This window comes from Artemia franciscana, chromosome 3 (genome assembly GCF_032884065.1).
Source record: "Artemia franciscana chromosome 3, ASM3288406v1, whole genome shotgun sequence".
Lineage (NCBI taxonomy): Eukaryota > Metazoa > Arthropoda > Branchiopoda > Anostraca > Artemiidae > Artemia > Artemia franciscana.
The window spans coordinates 45,867,690-45,889,008 of NC_088865.1; the positions used below are offsets into that span (position 1 = coordinate 45,867,690).

The 21,319-nt window shown below is 37.3% G+C and overlaps 1 protein-coding gene across 2 annotated transcripts in view; it reads left to right on the top strand.

Moving 5' to 3' along the window:
- Window positions 1-21,319, top strand: part of LOC136025323 (uncharacterized) — a gene marked incomplete at its 3' end in the record, with an annotated part of 112,309 nt that overhangs the window by 40,005 nt on the left and 50,985 nt on the right. For both annotated transcript variants that reach the window (XM_065701234.1, XM_065701235.1), the window contains 1 exon segment: window positions 4,497-4,735. In XM_065701234.1, the coding sequence (XP_065557306.1) occupies window positions 4,497-4,735 (239 nt within the window).

Genomic DNA, 21,319 nt, shown 5'->3' on the forward strand with positions numbered 1-21,319 from the left:
AAATCTGCAACGATCTTAAGCCGGAACTTCACGTTTTGTAGATAAAGTTCTTAGGCTTCTCAAAGACGGTGAAGTTTACTGTATATTTATCATTAAGATGGAACCCCTTTTTTTTGTTTTTTTTTTTGGGGGGGGGGGGCTCAGCTTGTATTTCAAAAACTATATTAATTTTTCATGTTCATGAGTAACTTTAAATAATACATTTTTCATATTCTGAATCGGCATGAATAATTTATTTTTTGTTGCATATGTTGTATTCAAAACTTGGTTATCTGTACTTTCAGTGCCCATTGACAAGGGTCGGTCTTCGCTCAAAATTTATACTATGGGGTGTTTGACCTAGAAATCTTTGAATAGGAAGGAGGTTAATACTTCCTCCTTCAAATCCCGTCCAACCTCTTCGAGAATGATAATCAGCACTGGAAAAAAAATGCAACCCTCAAAATTTTATTAGGAATATGATAAATAAATTATGAAGTCATATCTCAGCAGTTTTCAAGACGGCTTCTACAATCCTCTCCCAGTAAAACTTCTTGAAGATACATAATACCCCCACTCTCACCTTTTCAATTTTTTGTCGGTAAGGATGTGAATGCAATTTTATTTTGCATTGAATATAATAAAATAAAATATCTAAAATGAAAGGCTATAATGAAATTAATGCGTCTATTTATTAATAACAAAATTAATTTCCGTAATAAATGGGGTGGTGTCTTATATTACTGGCGTGAAAAAAATATCCCAGGTAATCATGTTGGATTACAGATTAATTTTTACTTCCCCATCCCCCAAAAAACCCTCTTCTGTGTTTACCTGAAGGCTCACAGAGACTAAAGAAATTTAAGCATAAAAGCACCCTTTTTGAGGTCCCATCACACTTACACAAAGATCCATCAGCCCTCTTGTGTAATGGCTGTTGTGCAATTATACATCAATGTAGAAAAATTTGTCAGTCCTCAGTTGATTCAACTTAGTTCGATGAAGCTCTAAAATAAATAAATATATGAACCATTAATTTTGTGTGGACTATGTGCATCTTTCAGAACGAATGCTTCGCCCCTCGGCATTGCTGCCTCTCAAACTTGAAAGTTCAGTATGTATTTTTTTTTTAATCGATTGGCTATCTCCAAGAATTCACCCGATGACATTTTGGCAGTTTTTTGGCCGACATTGTTGTTTTATGCCAAAAAATGGCTCAAGACACCACTTTGATAAGGCACATTCTTTTTTATTACCTAAAAATGGCACTGGAATTTTTGGTTTGCGTTTGAATGAGCCTTTTTTTCGATTCTGTAGGCCTTTTGGTTGTGTATGATCACCCCTGGAAAAAAACAACAACAGACTACATTTAAAAAATTGATTGCTATTGTCAGAAGATAAAGAAAAAAAGATCAATTGAAATCAAGGAGTAGCAGAAAAACTGAAAACGAACGGAAATTATTCCATATGTGGGGCACGCCTCCTCCTCAATACCTCTTTCTTCACACTCAAGTTTTCGAGCACTTCTAAAAAAGTTCCTTATTCTAATTAAACGTTCCTTAAGTTTCAGGGGTCGTCCTTTAATAGTTGGGAAAAAAGTTCTAACTTTAACTTAAAGAGCCGGGTACTGAGGAGGAGGCAGCCCACCTGATGTACGAAATAATTTCTATTCGTTTTAAGTTTTAAAATTACCCCTTATTTATACTTGAAAAAATGTGTCTTTTCATCATTTTTCAAATAATGGCGGGAAACCAGCCTCCCCCTCCAAGGAAATCCTCGAAGCATTCCCCAGACAATCCCATTCTCGCTGCTAATTCCCCCCAGAAAATTACTTACTCACAATTCCATCTTTGCTTAAATATATTTAAGCAGTATAAAACATTACCCTGTCGTTGCACAATGGATTGACTTTCTCCTTCGCAATACGGAATCCATGGTTCAAACCCTACTGCAGCAAGGTTGGATGACAGGTTTGCTACTTATCCTTGTAGAAAACAGCCAGTAGCGGAAACGTCGTTTTGGCGCCCTTTGCACCAGCAATGGCTCTGGTTCCCGTTCTTAATCTTTCAAATACACAATTTAAGCATAATTAGTCAGGGGCTAAGGAGGGAGTAGCATCCCTTATATGCGGAATAATTTTTGTTTGTTTTAAGTTTTAATGTCAGTTTTTAAATTTATTTAAAAAGAAAATTCTGTATATCTAATAAATACCTTAAAGTCTCTTTCACAGTTCGCATTTTACAAGTCAAAACCAAGGGCATTTTTTATCTATTCGGTAGTAGCTCTAAGGGATTCCTAAGTAAATATCACAAGGATAACTTCTAAGAATTTGGTTAGCTTTGAAATTTTTGCGTCCTGGATATCTTTGTAGATGAGAAGAAGTGCTATTTCATCTCTGGAAATGAAAAGTGCTAAGGCTAATTTACTGAAACCAATCGATTTCTTTGCCTATCCATTGTGGTTGTTAGGGTGAATTGTGATAGAATTTCCCTTTTAGTTTCAGCAAAAAAGAAATAACTGGAAAAACTATATAAGACTATCTTTGGTCAAAGTGATTTAGGAAATCTACTCAAGAAAAAATTGATAAAAGAAAAGAAATGAATGCATTGATTGAATCATATGACGGAGACATTGGAGAAAGACAAAGAGACAAAAAGTGAGAAAAGTATTTTTGCGATTCCAGTTCCACAATAGACAAAGTTTTCAAATGTTTTTTTTTTAAGTATAATTTGCGCCATAATCAACATGCCTCTCCTGCTAAAAAGTTTACGAAACTGCCCGGGGAGAATACTCATATTTGTCTCTAATAAACAAATTTTTTGCTAGCTACCACTGCAACCCGGGTTTTACTAGATACTATGAAATTACAAACAGAAAAAAAACCTATGGCTTCTTCTTAGTTGGAACAGTAATTGACGACCTTGTTACAACCTACGATTATGACATCTTTGGTCAATATTGTAAATGGAAAATGTAGTTTTTCGTAAACAGTTGATTCAATTTTAAAATTATTTTTCATAACTACATACGGTTTTTGACCACATTAATTTCCTTGAAAAATAAGCCATTTTATACTGTTTTCATAGAATGGTGATGTTCTAATGACAAGCTATCTGAGAATGAAAACCGGAAAGAAAAAGAAAAGATGCCGTATATTCGGAATATCGGGATTGCAGCCACGTTTCTTGATTTTCAAGCCAATATATTTTCCTTGTTGTTCAAGCCAAGAGACGGTAAATTTTCTGGATTCGGGTTTCAGACAAGGCAGTTCTAATAGTTTATTTCTTGTTTTGATTTGACTCTATTTGTAGGAGTTATGGGTTATTGTAGTTTTTACTAAAGGAAATAATCGTCTCTTACTTTGTTGCTAGCTACCGCTGCAAACTGGGTTACGCTTCCTTGGCCTTTAAATTCAGTGGTTGTCATACATGGTGTTTTTTTATTTAGGTTTTTCTTTTTTAATTTCGTGTGGTTTAAAATTCTTTCTCTTTTTCGATGCTGAGGGCGCTTTCTTGTGACATAGACAAAATATTTGTTCTTCAAATCGTGTTCTCTCTTTCTTCTTCAAATTACCAAGAGACATTTTGTTTTAAACATTTTTCTTCTTTGGTACTTTTTCCTTTCATAAGATTATCTTACAGAAATACTTTGTCTTGCTATCTTGTAAATTTAAGAGAGTCTAACGGTTTTTAATATGTTTTTAAGATGTCCTCGCACGAGGATAAGGTGTTTGAAAGGGTAAAAATTAAAACAAAAGTATATCTGTGTGAAAAGATTATGAAGGTGTCTCATGATTTCATATGTAATTTTGCAAAATCGAAATTTTAGACTGCTTGTTTTTTAAAGATTAGTATAAAGCTTGATAAACTTGATAAAACTCTAACAAAAAGAGAAATGAAAAATGAACACTGATGGGTTGGCAATTTAGCGATTTCAATTGGGTATTACTGTAAATTGTTGCGGCTCTAATTTCTTTTTCTTTCTTAAAAAGAAAAAAACAAAAAAGTAAATTCAAAGCTCAAGTACCTCAAAGCTCTTATTAAAAATCATGTACGCAAAATGAATATAAGATGAAAACAGTATCATGGGTTTTATATAAGAATTTTTATAATTTGCTTATACAACGTTGTGTGTCAGGCAAAGTAAGACATACTATATAGAGTAAATACCATTTTATTTACGACTTTGTGTTTACAAAATGAATTTTCCTCTAAAATATTGAAGTGTTGATATTTAAATTTTAATAAATCAATTAATTCTGAGATATACAAAATTTATTATTTGTAAATCTTTCTTAATGAATTTTCTACTTTTGAAGCATTAGAGAGGCCTCTGACACCAAAATGGCTCTGAATTTGGCAGCCTTTTCGAAAAAGAATTCCCTAGACAAGAAAAAATAATAAGTCAAAAATATGTGTTTTGTATACTAATTTTTTTATACCCATCACTGACAGTGATCTCACGCAAGAATAGAACATTTTTTTCATGAGTCTAAAAATTTTACTTATCTTTTCTAGGAGTTCTTGGTGTGAGGATTATCAATATGCAAGTACCAAGAGTAATAGAAAACTCCACACTGAACAATGTTTTATTAGACTGTGATTATACATTGAAACCAGGTGAGGGGGACGGACTTGTCGTGAAATGGTACCTGAACGATATTCCAAAGCCTGTTTATCAATGGATTCCAGGGAAAAGGCCTCAAGACCTAGGGCGACTGAAAGGAAAAGTCAATTTAGACTTCAAAATTTCTGAAGTAAGTTGAATTCAATGTTTTTTGGTAACATTCCAAAGTGTCAAACATTGGATGTGATAAAGTCTCGTTAGTTTAGTGGCTTTTGTCTAGGTTAAATAACTAAGCTACTAGTACAGGAAAATGAGCTCCAAAAAGAGGTCGACCCGAAACAAATTGCAACAGAAATGATTTTTACACCATCTTGTAGAGAAAAAAAAACTGAACAACATATTCATTTTCGCATATTCTGAGTCGACGCAAAATAACCGTGTTTTGGCTTTTAATGCGATTTTTTTCCGTTATTCGAATAAAAATCGCAATTTTCGTGGACATCGGTTTTTCTTGAACTGAAGTATGATTCTAACCCAAAATAACATGGCGAGACCGAAAGCGAAGTCGGATTTAGCGTAAGAAGCATCATAAAAAAAGTAACTGTATTTTTTCGACTTTTTTCGCCTAAAAAATACAATTTTCGTTATAGCCCGATTTTCTTGAATGAAAGTGTGGTTCTGACGTAGAATCACGAGCTGAGACTGAAAATAGAATCAAATAGGCTGTTCACTGAACCAGAAAAAAAAATCGTAATCATTAATGAATGATCTAAATTTTCTTAGAAAATAATTAGGGAAAGTGAATTACAAACCGAACTGGTTTTCAGTGGTCAGTATCGTAAATCACACTTAAAACACTCTTAGTATACTATTTAGGGTCAACCCATAGTGTCTAATCTTCACAGTCTATTAAATAGAATCAATCTTATAAAAAATACAAAATTGAGAATCAGATTCCGACTAGTTTCACAACTTCTTAATTTGGAATGGATTAACGACTAGGGTTCTAGGTTCTCTTCATCATTGTTGCTGTCGATTTTTGGGAGTTGGAACACATTGTTCCCTTGCAGGTTCTGCATGCTGGAGTACAAACTAAGCCGTTTTTAAAGCAGCTACACCTTGCTGAACTACACTGTACACGACAGGAGCACTTCACAATCTTTAGGAGCATACGTGGGGCTGTGGGAGGTCAGTTGTTAATGGGTACAAGAAGTCATCTTTATTTTTCCATCCCCATTCCTCGGCTTTCAGTTCCGGATCAGGCTCCACGGTCCATACCTGAACTTGATAAAAAACTCTATAGCTATGAAACTTGGCTGCATCAGAAGTTGGTGGCAGATGTTCTGGGTGAACAAAAGAGTTTGCCGTTGTCACTTTCTTTTCAAAAACTTCTCTGGGGAATTTGTTCAAGTTCCCTCCTTTCGACGAACCGTATATGATCAGCAGGGCGTCTTCACCAGCGGTCTTAATTGTGTTGCGAGAGCAACACTTTGGTTTTGTCCCGTTTTTTTTTGTTTTTTTTTTTTTTTCCTATGCCGCCGATCTCAGCTTATTCCTGGAAACTGGTAAGGGTCTAACCTGTGCGGTTTTTACGGAAAGTGTGGACCTCAGGCCGGATTGATGAATATGACATTACATTTTGGAAAGCTCCGTAGAACTCTTGCCTGGGGCCAAAAAGGATGGTTTTTGCTTGTCCTCGAGCCAGAGCCTATGGTGTGCGAAGTGAAGTGGAGTTATATAGCCTATGTCAGAGAGGAGTATCTGATGTTGTGCAGCCAAGTTTTCGTTTCATCAAACCATGTTTCTGCTTTCGAGTGGAAAGCTCCGTTCTAGCAGGCAAGCAGGCAGGCACCAGTTTCAAATTGAAGATGGACTAAAATCTATAAGTGTTAAATATATGCGGTAGTTCCCCGGCCCCACAGCCAATATATCTTCTTTGAGTGATAAATAGAAATATTTACAGAAACAAAAAAGTGCGATTTTCCCACGGGTCCGAAAGTGCTGCCATCTATTGTTTCTAGCCATTTCTGTTCGTGATTTCAGCTGACTTTACCATTCTTTTTTTTTCTACTTGGGATTGCAATAGAGAAATGGTATCAGATATACCTCTTAAACTTTAAAAGTTCTCTCATTGCTAAAGAAATTAGAGCTTATCCTTTGCTCCTTTCTAAGTGGCGGTGTTAGAAATTTGGCCTCCGGCAAAAAAGTCAACTTTTGAACTAAGACAGTTAAAATTTTTTTTTCAATGACAATCGATAGACCTTGATGAGCTGATCAAAGAAAATGTCATCCATTTTTTGTTACAAAAATTCCTTCATGACATACACCAGTTTGAAAGTTTCAAGGGGTTGACAACTTCAGTGGTAAGGTACACACTTGAACCAAAAATAGGCCGATACCAATTGTGAGATATGTAGGGGACTTCCAAGCAACAGTCGATTATTAGCTTATAATCATCTTTGGCAATGAGGGGTTTGCAACTTTTGCTGATTGGTGTACCTATTATCTGTTTCTGGTGTAATTGATGGTAAGAACAACTTGGTTCCCGATTGTAAGACATGTAGGGGAGTTGTAAGTAATAATTGGCTGTTAGGCTACAATGACTTCAGCGACAAGGGGTTTGCAACTTTTGCTAGTTGGTGTACCCATTATTTGTTTCCGGTGAACTTGGATGTATATCACGGGAGAGGGACTTTTAAGTAAGAATCGGTTGCTAGAGGAGGTTCATCAGAGGCTAAAAATTTGTGCAAATTGGTGCACATCTATGGTATTTGATCCTGAAAAGTCACGAATAGCTTTATAATACCAACTAGATTATATAAGATAAAGTTCCAAGTTTCCATCGGTCACGATGTCTACGATTGAAAAGGATAAAGTTCAACTGGCTGCAAACTCAATTTAGTCCCTTCTTCCGATATTCTTTTGCTGTTGTTTTTTCAACGCTGAAGAACTTGATCATGTGATTACTGATTGTGTTCTGCTTTGAATATGCCGTTTTGAATGCTTTGATAGTTTTGACAACTTCAGAATTTAACCGATAGTGAAGAAACAAAACCAAAGTGTTGCTCTCGCAACACTTTTATCGGCGAAGCCGGACAAAGGTTGCCGCAACACTTCACGTTGCCCAGGCAACGTAGGTCTAGTTTCCTCCTTCGAAGCGGACTTCTGCATGAACACTGCTGCTGATTTTCGGTAATCATTGTCTTCTATAAGCCTCTTCAGTGCAAGACCTTTTCCCACACCGTGGATTCGCGAAGTAGAGTCACAGCCTAACAGGGCGTGAGCAAAAAGGATCAGATGACAAGTATCTTGTCTCAGCTTCTCTTTCAGGGTGTGTATGTCCCATATTCAGGGAGCTTTATTCGACTTTGGCTCAGGTGCGAAGAATAGTTTCTTGCTTGACAAGTCACAGTGGTAGCATAAGAGAACCAATCGATCGGTATCGTCCCCAACTACGGCAGTGTCGTGATACCGTGAAGAGGCAACAGCAGCTTCCACAGTCGGGACATCTGCGTCACCTGATGCCTGGGAGACAGAGACACCCTTTGCACGGAGATGATCAGCCAAAGCGCAGATAAACCTGGCCTTGTTTTTCTTGCAAGATAAGAACTCTTCTTTCTTCACCTTGAGCTGCATATCTGCTGTGAAGAAGATCTCACGGCCAACTGTACGACTCCTCTGCGAGTGAGCCATATCTTTTATGGAAGCCCCACCATCGTAGCCGTCGAAAACGATAGTGGCAGAAGGGTATTTTCCTGTCACTTAAGTTGCATAATGGTCTAGAATCTCCAGGTATCTTTCATTTTTTGTCCATGGTATCCTGTGCAGCAGAGCTCCTCCGTCTAGGATATATCGAGTGCCTTCGGGGAGGGGAAATGAATGCTTCTCAAGGTTGCACGCCTGGGCTATGGCCTTCGCAAGTTCTGGTTTGTTCGCAGTCCGGAGCATGCAGGAGCTGTCAAAAAGTGACGCTGGGTAGGAACACAGTTCGTGTTGAAAGTACTCAGTTTCCGTAAGATTGATCCTTTTCGCGATCATGATAAACCTCTGAAAAAGAAGAGTCGGGTCTAGTCGTTTGCAGTCTCCGCTTGGACTTTGCTTGGTCGTCATCTGGATTGCCTGTTGTTTTCGTCGAAACACAAAGTCAGAGACCAGCTGTCCAGACATGGCGTCAATGACTTTTAGGCCAACATCTTTGGCAGAATCAACGTTGGCAGACGGATAGGCAGTTAGACCATTTGCTATGCTTCTTAACTGAACATCTCCCTCAAATGGTGAACCCCTTTCCAGAAACTCGATAATCTCCCTCCTTTTCCAACACATCTGTTCTGTGATTTGCTTGATCAGCTTTCCGGTGTGGGGACTTTCTCTAAAAAACGAATTTGTGTTTTGGGAGACTTTAATTGTAATATGTTAAATGTTGGATCAAATGATGAATGTGACCATCTTTTTGATGTATTTTCTTCTTCAGGGCTACTTCCTTCAATTTTTTTTCCTTCTCGCGTTGACCCTTCAAGAAATTCTGCCACTTTAATAGATAATATTTTCACTTCTCATTCTCCTAATTTGAAGTTCTCTTCTGGTCTTGTTTTCACTGATCTTTCTGATCACTTTCCTATTTATCTATCACTTTCCTATTTATCTATCACTATCTGCGCCTAAAACTGAGATTACTGTGGATGAGAAAGGTAAGTCTTCTTTTAGAACTTTTACAGATAAAGAAATTTCTAATTTAATACATGGTCTTCAGAGTAATGATTGGTCTAGTGTTCATGAAGCTAATGATGCTGATTGTGCAACTAGATTATTTTTGTGTCGTATGGGAACTCTGTTGGATAAGCATTTTCCTCTTAGAAATAAGCCAAGGAATTTTACACCCAAATGCCCATGGATGTCTAGAGGTCTGATCAATGCAACCCATATGAAGGCGTCTTTGTTCAAGGCTGCATGTAAAAGTAAGACACAGGATGATCTTTTGAAGTATAAACATTACAAAAATGTGCTCACTTCTTCAGTTCGTTTAGCAAAAAGCTGTATTTTTCGCGTCGAATTAATGAATGCAAGGGGAATTTGCGCAAGGTTTGGACTGTAATTAATGAAGCTCTCTCTCTCGCAAGAAACTCAAACATTCCTCTCCATGTCTTTGTAGAAATGCTGATGGTTCTATTGTGGACAAAAAATCCTCAGCGAGTGCCTTCAATTCGTATTTCACCACACTTCCTTCGGTTCTAATTCCACCCCCGAGTAGAGTAAGTTGTTTTTCCTTGGCAGAGAAGTCTTTTTTCCTTTCCCCATGTAGTACTACTGAGATTTCTAGTATTATTTCCCAACTTCCTAGCAGTCGTTCAGTTGATAGTTTTGGTTTGAGTAATAATGTCCTTAAAGAAATTAGTCAGTTTGTTTCTCATCCGATTTCACACATAACTGACCTCTCTCTTTCTTCTGGTATTTTCTCTCATTCATTTAAAGTTGCTACTGTTCAACCTTTGCACAAAAAAGGTGATTCGTCTCTAATTTCAAACTACAGACCTATTCCTCTTCTTCCCGTCATCTCAAAGGTTGTTGAAAAAAGTAGTGTATCGTCGACTCTCTTCATTTGTATTTAGTACTAATTCGACTGATGGAAATTCTCTCATCACTAACCATCAGTATGGTTTTCGTCCCTCATTCTCTACCTTACATGCACTTACTGATGCTACAGAGTTTGTGCGTACTAATCTGGACAAATGCTTGTGTGTTTTGGGTCTATTTCTTGACTTTTCAAAGGCCTTTGATATGGTTGACCACAATGTTCTTCTGTCTAAACTATCCTTATTTGGTGTGCATGGAGTCCCACTAGATTGGTTTAGGTCCTACCTCTCAGATAGATCTCAGTATGTTTTGGTTAACCGTACTTCTTCCACTACTTTGCCTGTATTGAAAGGTGTCCCACAAGGCTCTGTGCTTGGACCACTTTTGTTTCTAATCTACATTAATGATCTTGTTGAAGGTCTTCATCCCCATGTTCACCCTGTTCTTTTTGCTGATGACAGTAATTTTTTCATTGCTGCGGTGGACCTGCCATCTGCCACTTCTATAGCTCAAGGTCTTCTTGATAAAGTAAAGGATTGGTGCTGGTCAAATGGTATGGCTCTTAACAGCCGAAAGAGTGCCATTGTCAACTTTAGAACCCCTTACCGCATGCAAGACGTACGGGAGCCAATCACCCTGACTTTTGGGAATGATATTATACCACAAGCTACTATGGTGAAACTTCTTGGTGTGTATCTTGACTGTTTTCTTTCTTTTAAACCGCATATAACTCACACCCGTTCCTTAATCCTCCGCAAGTCTTCAATGTTGCACCGGATTAATTCATTTCTTCCTCCTGATATTATGGTTTCTCTTTATCATGCTTTTATTCATCCTTACCTTTCTTATTGCTGCTCTGTCTGGGGCAATACTAATAAATCTCTTCTCTGCTCACTTCAAAGAGGCCAAAATAGGGCAGTGAAGGCTACTTTTCTTCTCCCTCGGCTTTACCCTTCCTCTGATCTTTATAATGATGCTGGAATAGCTCCGCTGGATCATATTATAGGTAAAAGTACTCTTTATTTAGCGCATTCTGCTTTTCTAGGTACTCTTCCACCGACCCTGCAGCAGTTTTTCTCAAGGACAGGCTCAGGTAGGTACTTTTCTTCTTTGCGTAATTCTTCTCGACGATTTATTTTACCAAAACGATCCTCTACAGCAGCTCAGAGGTCTCCTGTATATCAGTCAATTCTATTATGGAACTCCATCCCTTTGGATGTCCCTCTTTTTCTTTCTGCAAAGGCATTATTTCGTCGGGTCTTTCCAGTTAAATAATTTTTGTCTGTCTTTTAATTCTATCCCAATTTGTATGTCACTTCTCTTCTTTTAATTTTTTTTTTTTTTTGTATATATTTTATAAGTGTTTTATTTTTGTTCTCTGTGGCCCATTACAAGCATAGCTTCTTGGGCCTATTAACTGATTTACTTTTGTAATAGTTTTCTTTAGTATTAATAAATTGATTGATTGATTGATTGATTGAAAGCTTTGATGTTCGACGATGGAGCAGTTCTTTTCTCTTGCTGCTGATGAATTCCTGTATTTTTTCTAAGGAAGGATTGCCTTCTGCAACCTCAGCAACTACTTCCGTATTCATCAGTTTCTCGTATAGGTTTCTGAGTTCCACAATTTCTTCGGATTGTAGTCTTGGCTCATCAACACTAGCTTGGTTGTCGGCAAAAACCTCAGAAAGCAGAATGGCGTGTAGCGCAGCGTCAATAAGTAAATGTCCACGTACTGCTTTAGCGATCGCTTTTCCGCTGAGAAGGTGGGGAACAGTATTGGGTGCATACACGTGTTCAAGAACCTCTCTGAGTCCTGACCCATCCATGGTGTAACCCACTGCTCCAAGAAAACTCATCATGGTATGGAATCCGCCAAGTTTCAGGACGACTTTTGAAAGTGCACTTCCTGGTGAAGCCACTTCGACCATTTTCATGGCTTTCCACCACAAGGGTTGGTCAAAGGTCACGACGGGAGTAAATCCATGTCGCATGGCCTGGTCTACAATAAAAATCAAAGTGGAGTAAATACAGGTGTCGTCACTAGCTGGGAGATCGATCATTGGGAGGAAAACAATAGACGATTTCCCTGGGTGATTCCGCACCATAAGTGCTTGCTGTGTGACATTCCAACCCGGTCTTCGAGTTTTCAGGTACCAGGAGGAATGCCAGAGGATTTCAAGAATAGAGTTAACAACTGGTTGGAAATCTCTCAGACCTTCATATCTGATTCACGAGAGTATGGAATCGTCTGATTTATGGTGCACAATGCGTATCTTTTGAGCATTTCTTATGTCATCGGCAGTGATATTAATCCTAGGAATGCGTATTCTAGCAGAGGTTGACGCTGGTGTCACAGAGGCAATGATACCCATACCGTGGAAAGTATTGTTGCCATCGAGAGTGCAGATATCATGATCAACGTTGTCGGCAACGTGGTGAATAAACCCGCCAGGGAGAATTTCATCCAGATCGTCAACTGCGCTGATGGCTGAACATCTTTCGAATCGCCGAACTTCATAGTACGACGAACAGAATCCAATTGCGTTCAGAGCATCGATGAGATATCGCGACGCAAAGTGATGATGCATCTGTACACACAGACCTATTTGCAGAGGTGCAATTACCGCTTGTGGTCTAGCTGCTTGTATGATCGCATGACCAATACTAGCAATCTTGAGGTCTACGGTCTTCCCAACAAATATTTCCCGAAGAAAAAGTCTGAGGCTGTCAGGTACAAAGTTCACAGCTTCTGAAGTGGTTGACAGTTTTTCTAAAACGTCGTAGTCGTCTTTGTTTGTCTGTAGGCCTTTTATGTCGTTTTTCAACAGTTTCGCTGCAGCACAAAGCAACTATGCTTTTTGCTTCTCGGGATCTGCAGATCTTGCTTCCACATGATACTGATTTAAGATTGATGACGCAGTATCCGTGAAAGTCACTACATTCGACTTTCCGTCGACAGTCGAGATGAGAATTCTAGTACCAAAGTGCTCGAGAGTCTTTTTCTTCATATAAACATTGCTGTAAGGCTCAACATCCACTTCAAGAGCGTCATGCATCTTTTGAACTACATCACTGACTGTTGTCTGTTCTTCGTCATTCCTTTCAAGAAACTCCATCGCTTTTATGAAAGCATCCGTTTTCACCTCGTCCTCTGGTCTGCCTGACCTTCTTCTCTTTTTCTCAGGCTCACAGTTCATGTTCTCGTATTTGAATGGAATCCCTCGGCTTGTCCGAAAGTTATTGCTGCAAAGCTGATGGTACACGGCATCAGCGGCATGAAGGTCTGGGACGGTGCATATCCTTCGGAAAACACTGACTGCCCAGTCATCATTTCTCAGTTCGCATGTTTCTTTAATTGTTTTGTCAAAGTCTATGGTCCGAACGCAGAAAACATCTGAGCCTTTCCGGTGTGAAGCTGAGAGGTCAACAGGGCAGCCACAAAACAAGCAACACTCGTTAAACCTGAACTGTGAAATACTCGACCGCAACTCTCACTTGGCAGTGGAAATTTTAGCTAGCCACTCATCCTTTCACCTTTGAGTGTCATTGTCAATGTTACGCCTGTGTGTATGATTTTTTCTGCATAACTCATGGACCTTCTGTCCGGCAGTGACCACAACGGTATCCCTTCGCATCTGACTAGATAGGTTAATTCTGGCAGCTCCTTTCTGTGTAATAATCGTGTAATGTGAGTCGTTTTTGACATTTCCTTTGCAGATTCTGCAGTGCTCCAACTGAGTAGACATCTCGCTATAAAAAAAAACAATATAAAAAACACTATAAAAAAAAGAGCTAAGAGCTCATATGGCACTTGTGACGAGGCGAGAAGAGCTAAGAGCCAAGAGATCATATGGCATGAGCTCTAACAAAATTCTATGAATCAATAGATTGATTTAAATAGGAAAATAAGAGGCTTAATGCCGGTCAGTATTTAAAATAAGAGCTCTGAGTCACGATGTCTTTCTAAATATCAAAATTCATTAAGATCCGATCACCCACTCGTAAGTTATAAATACCTAATTTTTTCTAATTTTTCCTCTCTCTTTGGCCCCCCAGATGGTCGAATCTGGGAAAACGACTTTATCAAGTCAAATTGTGCAGCTCCCTGACACGCCTACCAATTTTCATCGTCCTAGCACGTCCAGAAGCACCAAACTTGCCAAATCACTGGACCCCTCACACAAGGACAAATGACGGGAGACAGAATGCATTGGACTTGTATGATTTGCGCCAAATATGTGTACATCAGGGGTGTGGGGGTAAGGTTAGATTTTTAACCCGTTTCTGAGATATTTTCTCTCCCCCCCCCCCAATTTGCAAATATATAGCCCAGATTATACTATTGTATAAACTAAAGTATTATATTTACATCATGTTTTGGTTTATTTCATTATGATTAACGTAACTACACTTCTTGAGTGAGTTAGGTATAATACATAAGTACCAGTAATTTTCTTTCAAAAGGCCACAGACTAATAGAACCAATTTTTGTTGTTTTTTAAGTTAATCACCCCCCCCCCCCTAAAAAACGAACCAAGAGCCTGTGTATGTACCTGCAGTCCTTTGAGTCTGCAAGGCTATCGAAATATTCAACACCCGACTTTAGAATAACATCAAAAATGATTACCTTGCCCTTTTGAATTATCGATACCGATCTTTATAGGTAGGAATTTTTTCATACATTTCAGTTACAATTTTATCCTTATCTTTTGACATAGATTCTTTGAATGACCTGCTCATCAAATTCATGGAAAACGTTTTAAATACGTACTTAAATTGCGCATTTGAAAAGGCGGCCTTTGAAACAGGTGAGCAATAACTGGGGTCCGCGTTGTCTGTGCCCAAAGGACATGGGAACTAATTAAAAGTCAATAGCTAAGTTCATGAATGTAAAATCATCATTGATGACTGTCACAGTGTAAAAATATTTTTCCTTTACTGTGCTGACTGCATAGATGACAGGAACAGTTACATCCGCAGGACTTTTCTTCTTAGGGAATTCCAATTTCGTCAGCAATAGTTACAGCTTAGGGGTATAGGCCTAGAGAAGGAAACATGTTAAGAAAACATTTCATAATACGCACAATAGCTGTAGCTAACACCTTTTGCATGGATCCCCCCTATACTTTACCGCGAACCCACCTTCCCCTAAAAAGCAAATATATAGTCCAAATTATATAAAACCAATGTATTCTGTCACCCATCACTTGTTTTTCCGGTTCTTCCTTTTAAACAGTTTATTCAATTAATAAGCAGAAGGTATGATACAAGAGAGACGCATTGGGAGAATAGAGGGGAAATATATAATTTCGACTGTATATTTACACATTATGGGGGGGGGGGTAAAATATAGGGAGTTCCACGCAAAATCTGTTTGCTACAATTGTTATGCATATTGTATTCTTATCATGCTTCCTTCTCAAACATGTTTCCTTCTTAACTCGTAAATTAAAAATACCTCATTTTTCTAATCTTTCAGAAGTAATCCTCGCCCCCACTCCCCAAAAGAGAACGGATCCGTCCCGGTTATGTCAATCACGTATCTAGGACTTGTGCTTATTTTTCCCACCAAGTTTCTTCCCGATCCCTCCACTCTAAGCGTTTTCCAAGATTTTAGCCCCCCCCCTCAGTTCCCCCCAATGTCACCAGATCCAGTCGGGATTTAAAATAAGAGCTCTGAGACACGATATCCTTCCAAATTTCATTGAGATCCGATCACTGCTTCGTAAGTTACAAATACCTCATTTTTCTATTTTTTGCGAATTAACCGGCCCCCACTCCCCCCCCAGATGGTCAAATCGGGTAAACAACTATTTCTAATTTAATCTGGTCCGGTACCTGATACGCTTGCCAAAAATCATCGTCCTAGCTTACCTGGAAGTGCCTAAAGTAGCAAAACCGGGACCGACAGACCGACAGACAGACAGACAGACAGACCGACAGAACTGGCGATTGCTATATGTCACTTGGTTAATACCAAGTGCCATAAAAAAGAGTTCAATAGAGTACTTTACCTAATCCGTCAATTTTTGGTCCCTCACACCTCTGAAGAATACCACAGGCTCATAATACAAGTTAACCTGTCGTCATGATGAGGTCACATGTTGGTACAAGGTGTATTTCAGGGGACGATTGTCTTCTCAATAGATGTCGCTGTAAAACAAAAACAAATAACTTAAACTGACCTGAAACATCCAAGAATTTGACGCAAAGCAGTAAAGTACAATAATTTGTCCTTTAAACTTTTAAAGTATTCAGTTCCGAACCACCATTATAAAAACCGACTTCTTACCTGCGCTAATCATTCATCAGAACACTAGCAGATTCACCGGAAAGTATTACTCGACTATTAGATGGCGGAATTTCGAATAAAAATTTTTCTCGGGGTAGACGGCGAATTTAATTAAAGGTTATGACTGTCACTGACCGGAACTAGTTTTCTACTCGACTTTCTGGCATTACTTGAGGTCTTCGTCTAATTGATTTCTCAGTCAAATCTTGGGAATAAACTTTGAAATTTTTAAAACACTAAGTGATGAATGTGACGATTTTCATTTTTATTGCATTACGTAGCCTTCGAAGTGTCTTATACTAGTGCCTAGTTCAGGTATTTTTACGAAAAACCGACCATTTGTTGAATAACAAGTGCCGATTGATTGTCTTTACAAAAATTACCGCAACGCATAGTGATGACAGTGAAACTTTTTTGTTTTGCACCAGACACCCAATCTGACTTCATTTTCTGTCTCAGCTTGTCATTCTGGATCAGAATCATACTTCATTTCAGGAAAAACGGTCGGATACTAAAACTATATTTTTTTTCGGAAAACGTAAAAAAAAATCGCGTTAAAAGCCAAAACACGGTTATTTTGCGTCGAATCAGAATATGCGAAAATGGATATGTTGTTCAGTTTTTTTTTTCTCTACAAGATGGTGTAAGAATCATTTCTGTTGCACTTTGTTTCGGGTCAAACCTCCATTTGCCTGTACTATACGTTAAGTTAAACATAAGTATACACATTACATTTCTACTACATTATGTTTACGCTAAGTAACATTTCACACTTAAACATGTACTTTCACGTGGATTTTTTGTAATTAACAAAACAAATCATAGAAAAAGAGCATAACAGTCAGATCGCTAATGACCTTATATTCTATGGCTTAGTACTAGTTTCAAAAGGAATAAGAAGATGTTAAGGTTCTCAAAATCCTTTTTTTGTGGTTCTTGTCTACAAAACGTGCCAATTGGCGAAGAATTTATAACAAGATTTGTTTCTCGTAAAAGCTTCCTCTCTGGGAAAAACTTCTCAACGTTTCACAGGAATAGCGGGGTTTGATATATAGAAAACTGGTAATATTCGCTTCTTTCTAGTCCTTTTACAAATCGTTATAAAACCAAAAGAAATGAAAATAGATAGAAAGACTGGAAAGAAGACAAATAATACTAAAGTTTAGTAGCTAAATAAAACCGTCCAAGTTTTAAAAACCTGTTCTAAAACATGTATCATAGAATAACACTATGCTTGAAATACTTATTTCTTGAATTGGTTGAATTGAAACTTGCATAACCATTTATATCTTAAAAAGTGAGAAAAATTGAAAAATTCCAGTTTTAATACAAAAAACCTCCTTTTGCATCTATGTGGTTTTCAATAGTAGCGGGTGCCGAATAAAAGGAGAAATATGAGTGAAAAATGAGCTACAAAACACGCTTAAAACACATTGCTGTGTTTTACGCCAATTGCTTAAGAAGGACTAGTTTTGCTTTAAAGGTCCAGATGTCCTTGAGGACTCATTGATTTTTGCTTTTTTAGCGTTATGGGATGAAAGACATTTTCGAATCCAACTTAGTTTTTCGCATTTATTTTCATGGTTCAACGTGTTAACATGGACAGAATTATGATACTACCTGAAAAACTTCATATTTTTTTAACAATCTAAATGTAGAGTCTTAGGAAATATTTATTTTCATGAATGAATACACGCAAGATAGGTCCAAGAGAATCACAGTATTTTTATTTTGATGCCTTTAGAACCTTAAAGATTTGATTATGAGTGTACACATGAGTGTGGCAGGCAAATTGCTACATTCTTGCCTTTTTTTTAAGACGACAGAGTCTCTGAGCTGGAAAAAGTTTCTTATCTAAATCAAAGATCGTTGAATGATTGAAATTTGATTATGTTAATTGATAACATCTAGTATTTTGAACTTTTTTACACACAAAATTACTACATCAACTCAGAGCAGCCAGATCAGGATCCTGATTGCATTTTAACAAGTAAATTGCTAGCCATAACTATCCAAATAATTTACTCCTATTTTTTTTCTTTTTTTTTATAAGGCTGAGCACATAAGTTTTTCTCAGTGAATAGCGAATGTATTTTAAAGAAAAAAAACATTACTACCTCTAATCAAGCTGACGCAAATGTCACCTAAAGAAAAATATTGGGGTCAAGCCTCCAATCATTAAGCTTTACGTGTGCTGATATAGAAGCTTTGGTGACTAGGGTGAGAAATATTCAGAATCTACTTGTTTCACAATTATCACCTTGGATTCATTGAATCATTTCAGCCTCAAAATCGTCAATGCTCAGTAGAGCCGATAGAACTTCAACTAATAACCCAATCCGATTCCAAATATGTTTCAATTCTGAATTCTTTTCTGAAACACAAAAACTACCCCAAAAGCTCCCTTTCTTGAAGTGCACAGCAGTCCAACGAATATCTCACTCTGAACAAGAAGTTAATGGATGGTTACCAAAGCAAGCCTTGAATCTGCAAAAGCAATCCGTGGATGTCTGCAAAAGCGGGTGACCTTGGGGGAGGATGCTCTTATTGCCACTTTTGGATACGTGCATTCTACTCATTTAAACTTGAAAGGAACCGAAATTATGCGCACGTGGGGAGCCTCCCCTCCCCATACCCGGTCTCAACGCTAAATGTGGATTATTTGTCCAAATTTTCTGAGAATAACTTCTTAAACACAGGAGTCGTCAACTTAGAATAAAAAGTATCTTCAAAGCAATATAAAACTTTTGTGTAAAAGGTGGAGGGTTGAGAATGGGGAAGCAAATACTAAACGATATATATATATATATATATATATATATATATATATATATATATATATATATATATATATATATATATATATATATATATATATATATATATATATATATATATATATATATATATATATATAGAACATTTTGTCCATTTTATGTTTAATGAAGTTCTTAAATTTCATTTCAAAATCGCCTCTTTTTAATGTTGTGTTCTCTTTTTAATAGGACTTCCAGGATTACTCTAACTGTGACTTATACTCTCGCCCCTTTTAATTTTTACACCAGATTGCTTCGAGAAAAGAGCTAGTTTGTTGTACTTACTATTTGAAATAATTTTATTATCTCATGTTTGAGGATAGTGCCGTTAGGGCTCTCATAAGTGCTGAATTCCGTTGCATAGTTATGGTCTTGATCTTACTGCTTTTAGAGAGAATTTCATTTCTGTTTCTAAAATTCTGCGAACTTGCAAGTTCTAACACCCTTTAGTAAGCAGTTTTAACAGTAATACATTTTGTATATTTACAATCAGCCTGAATAATAGGTTTTGCTGTTACATTTAGAGTAGGCAAAACTTTGTTTTGTAGATTTTAGGTTTCTATTGACAAGGGTCACTCTCTACTTAAAGTTAGTTACTACGAAAAGTTTGAAATAGTTTATTTCGAAGAAAGTTGATTCAAAAGCAAGAATTTTGGAAAGTTTAGGTATGATAATTTCTAGTTTGACGTGTGTGTGTTTATTCTTTCTGAGTTAGGTTTCTCAGCCTTTTATAGTTGTGTGTTGTCTGATACTTATGAATTATAGTGATTAGTTTTCCATGAACTAGGTTTCTTCGCCTTTTCCAGGTGTGTTTCATGAAACCTGTTATTCGAAGTATTTAGTTTAATATTTGGGCTTTTCTCAGCTAATTTTTTTTTTAGCCTTTCGTAGGTTCATGACGTTTGAAACCTATAGTTTGGGATCCTTAGTTTGGTTTTCGGGTATTTATTTTGCTATTTTAAGCCTTTCTGTGCTAGGTATATAAGCTTTTCGTAGGTGTATGTTGTGTGATACCTACAATCTCGGGTGGTTAGTTTGCTCTCTGCTTGGTTTTATAGCTTTTTATAGGTGTGTATTATTTAATATCTAGGATTTTTGGTGTTTAGTTTGCTATGTCTGTGTGTGTGTGTTTGTGTGAGTGTGTTAGCTTTGTTGATGTTTCCTTTTCTGTATCGAAGGGAGTTGATTGAGAACTTAGGATTAGGCAAGTTTACGTATGATGATTTATGGTTTGACGCGTGTGTGTTAGTTCTTTCAGAGTTAAATTTCCTAGCCTCTCGTAGGTGTGTGTTGCCTGATACCTAAGATTTTGGGTGCTTAGTTTGCTATGAGCTAGATTTCTTAGCCTTTCGCAGGTGTGAGTTTTCTGAAATATATTATTCAGAGTGCTCAGTTTGATATTCGGGCTTATCTCAGCTAGATTTTATAGTATATCATAGGTTTGTATTTTCTGAACCTTTATGAATTTGCTGTATAGTTTGCTATTTCAGGCCTTTCTTTACTAGGTATCTTAGCCTTTCATAGGTTTGTGCTGTCTGATTCCTATGATTTCGGGTGTTTAATTTGCTATTAGCTAGGTTTCCTGAGTGTTGTCAGAAACTCATGATGTTTGGACTTTCTTCAGCTTGACTTTTTATCCTTTCGTTGGTGTGTTTTGTCTATAATTTATAATTTATGATGGTTAGGTTAGTTTTTCGTTGTTAGACGTGTCTGGAACTTACGATTTGAGATCTTAGCTTACTAATTTGGAATTTACTGACCTATTTTTCTTATGCTTTCGTATGTGTGGTGTCTCAAAGTTATGATTTGGGGTGTTTAGTTTGCTGTTTCGAGATTTCCTACACTAAGTCTCTTAGCCATTTGTAAGCGTGTGTTGTCTGAAACTTATAATTTGAAGTGTTTAGTTTGATGTTCCAGCTTTTCTCAGATTGATTTCTTAGCTTTCGTTGGGTTGTCTTGTCTGAAATTTATGATTTGGGATGTTTAATTTAGTTTTCTGTGGTTTGAATCTCATGAAACTTATCATTTGGCATATTATCTAGCTAATTTTGACTTTTTTGAGCTGGACTTCCTAGGTTTTCATATGTGTGTT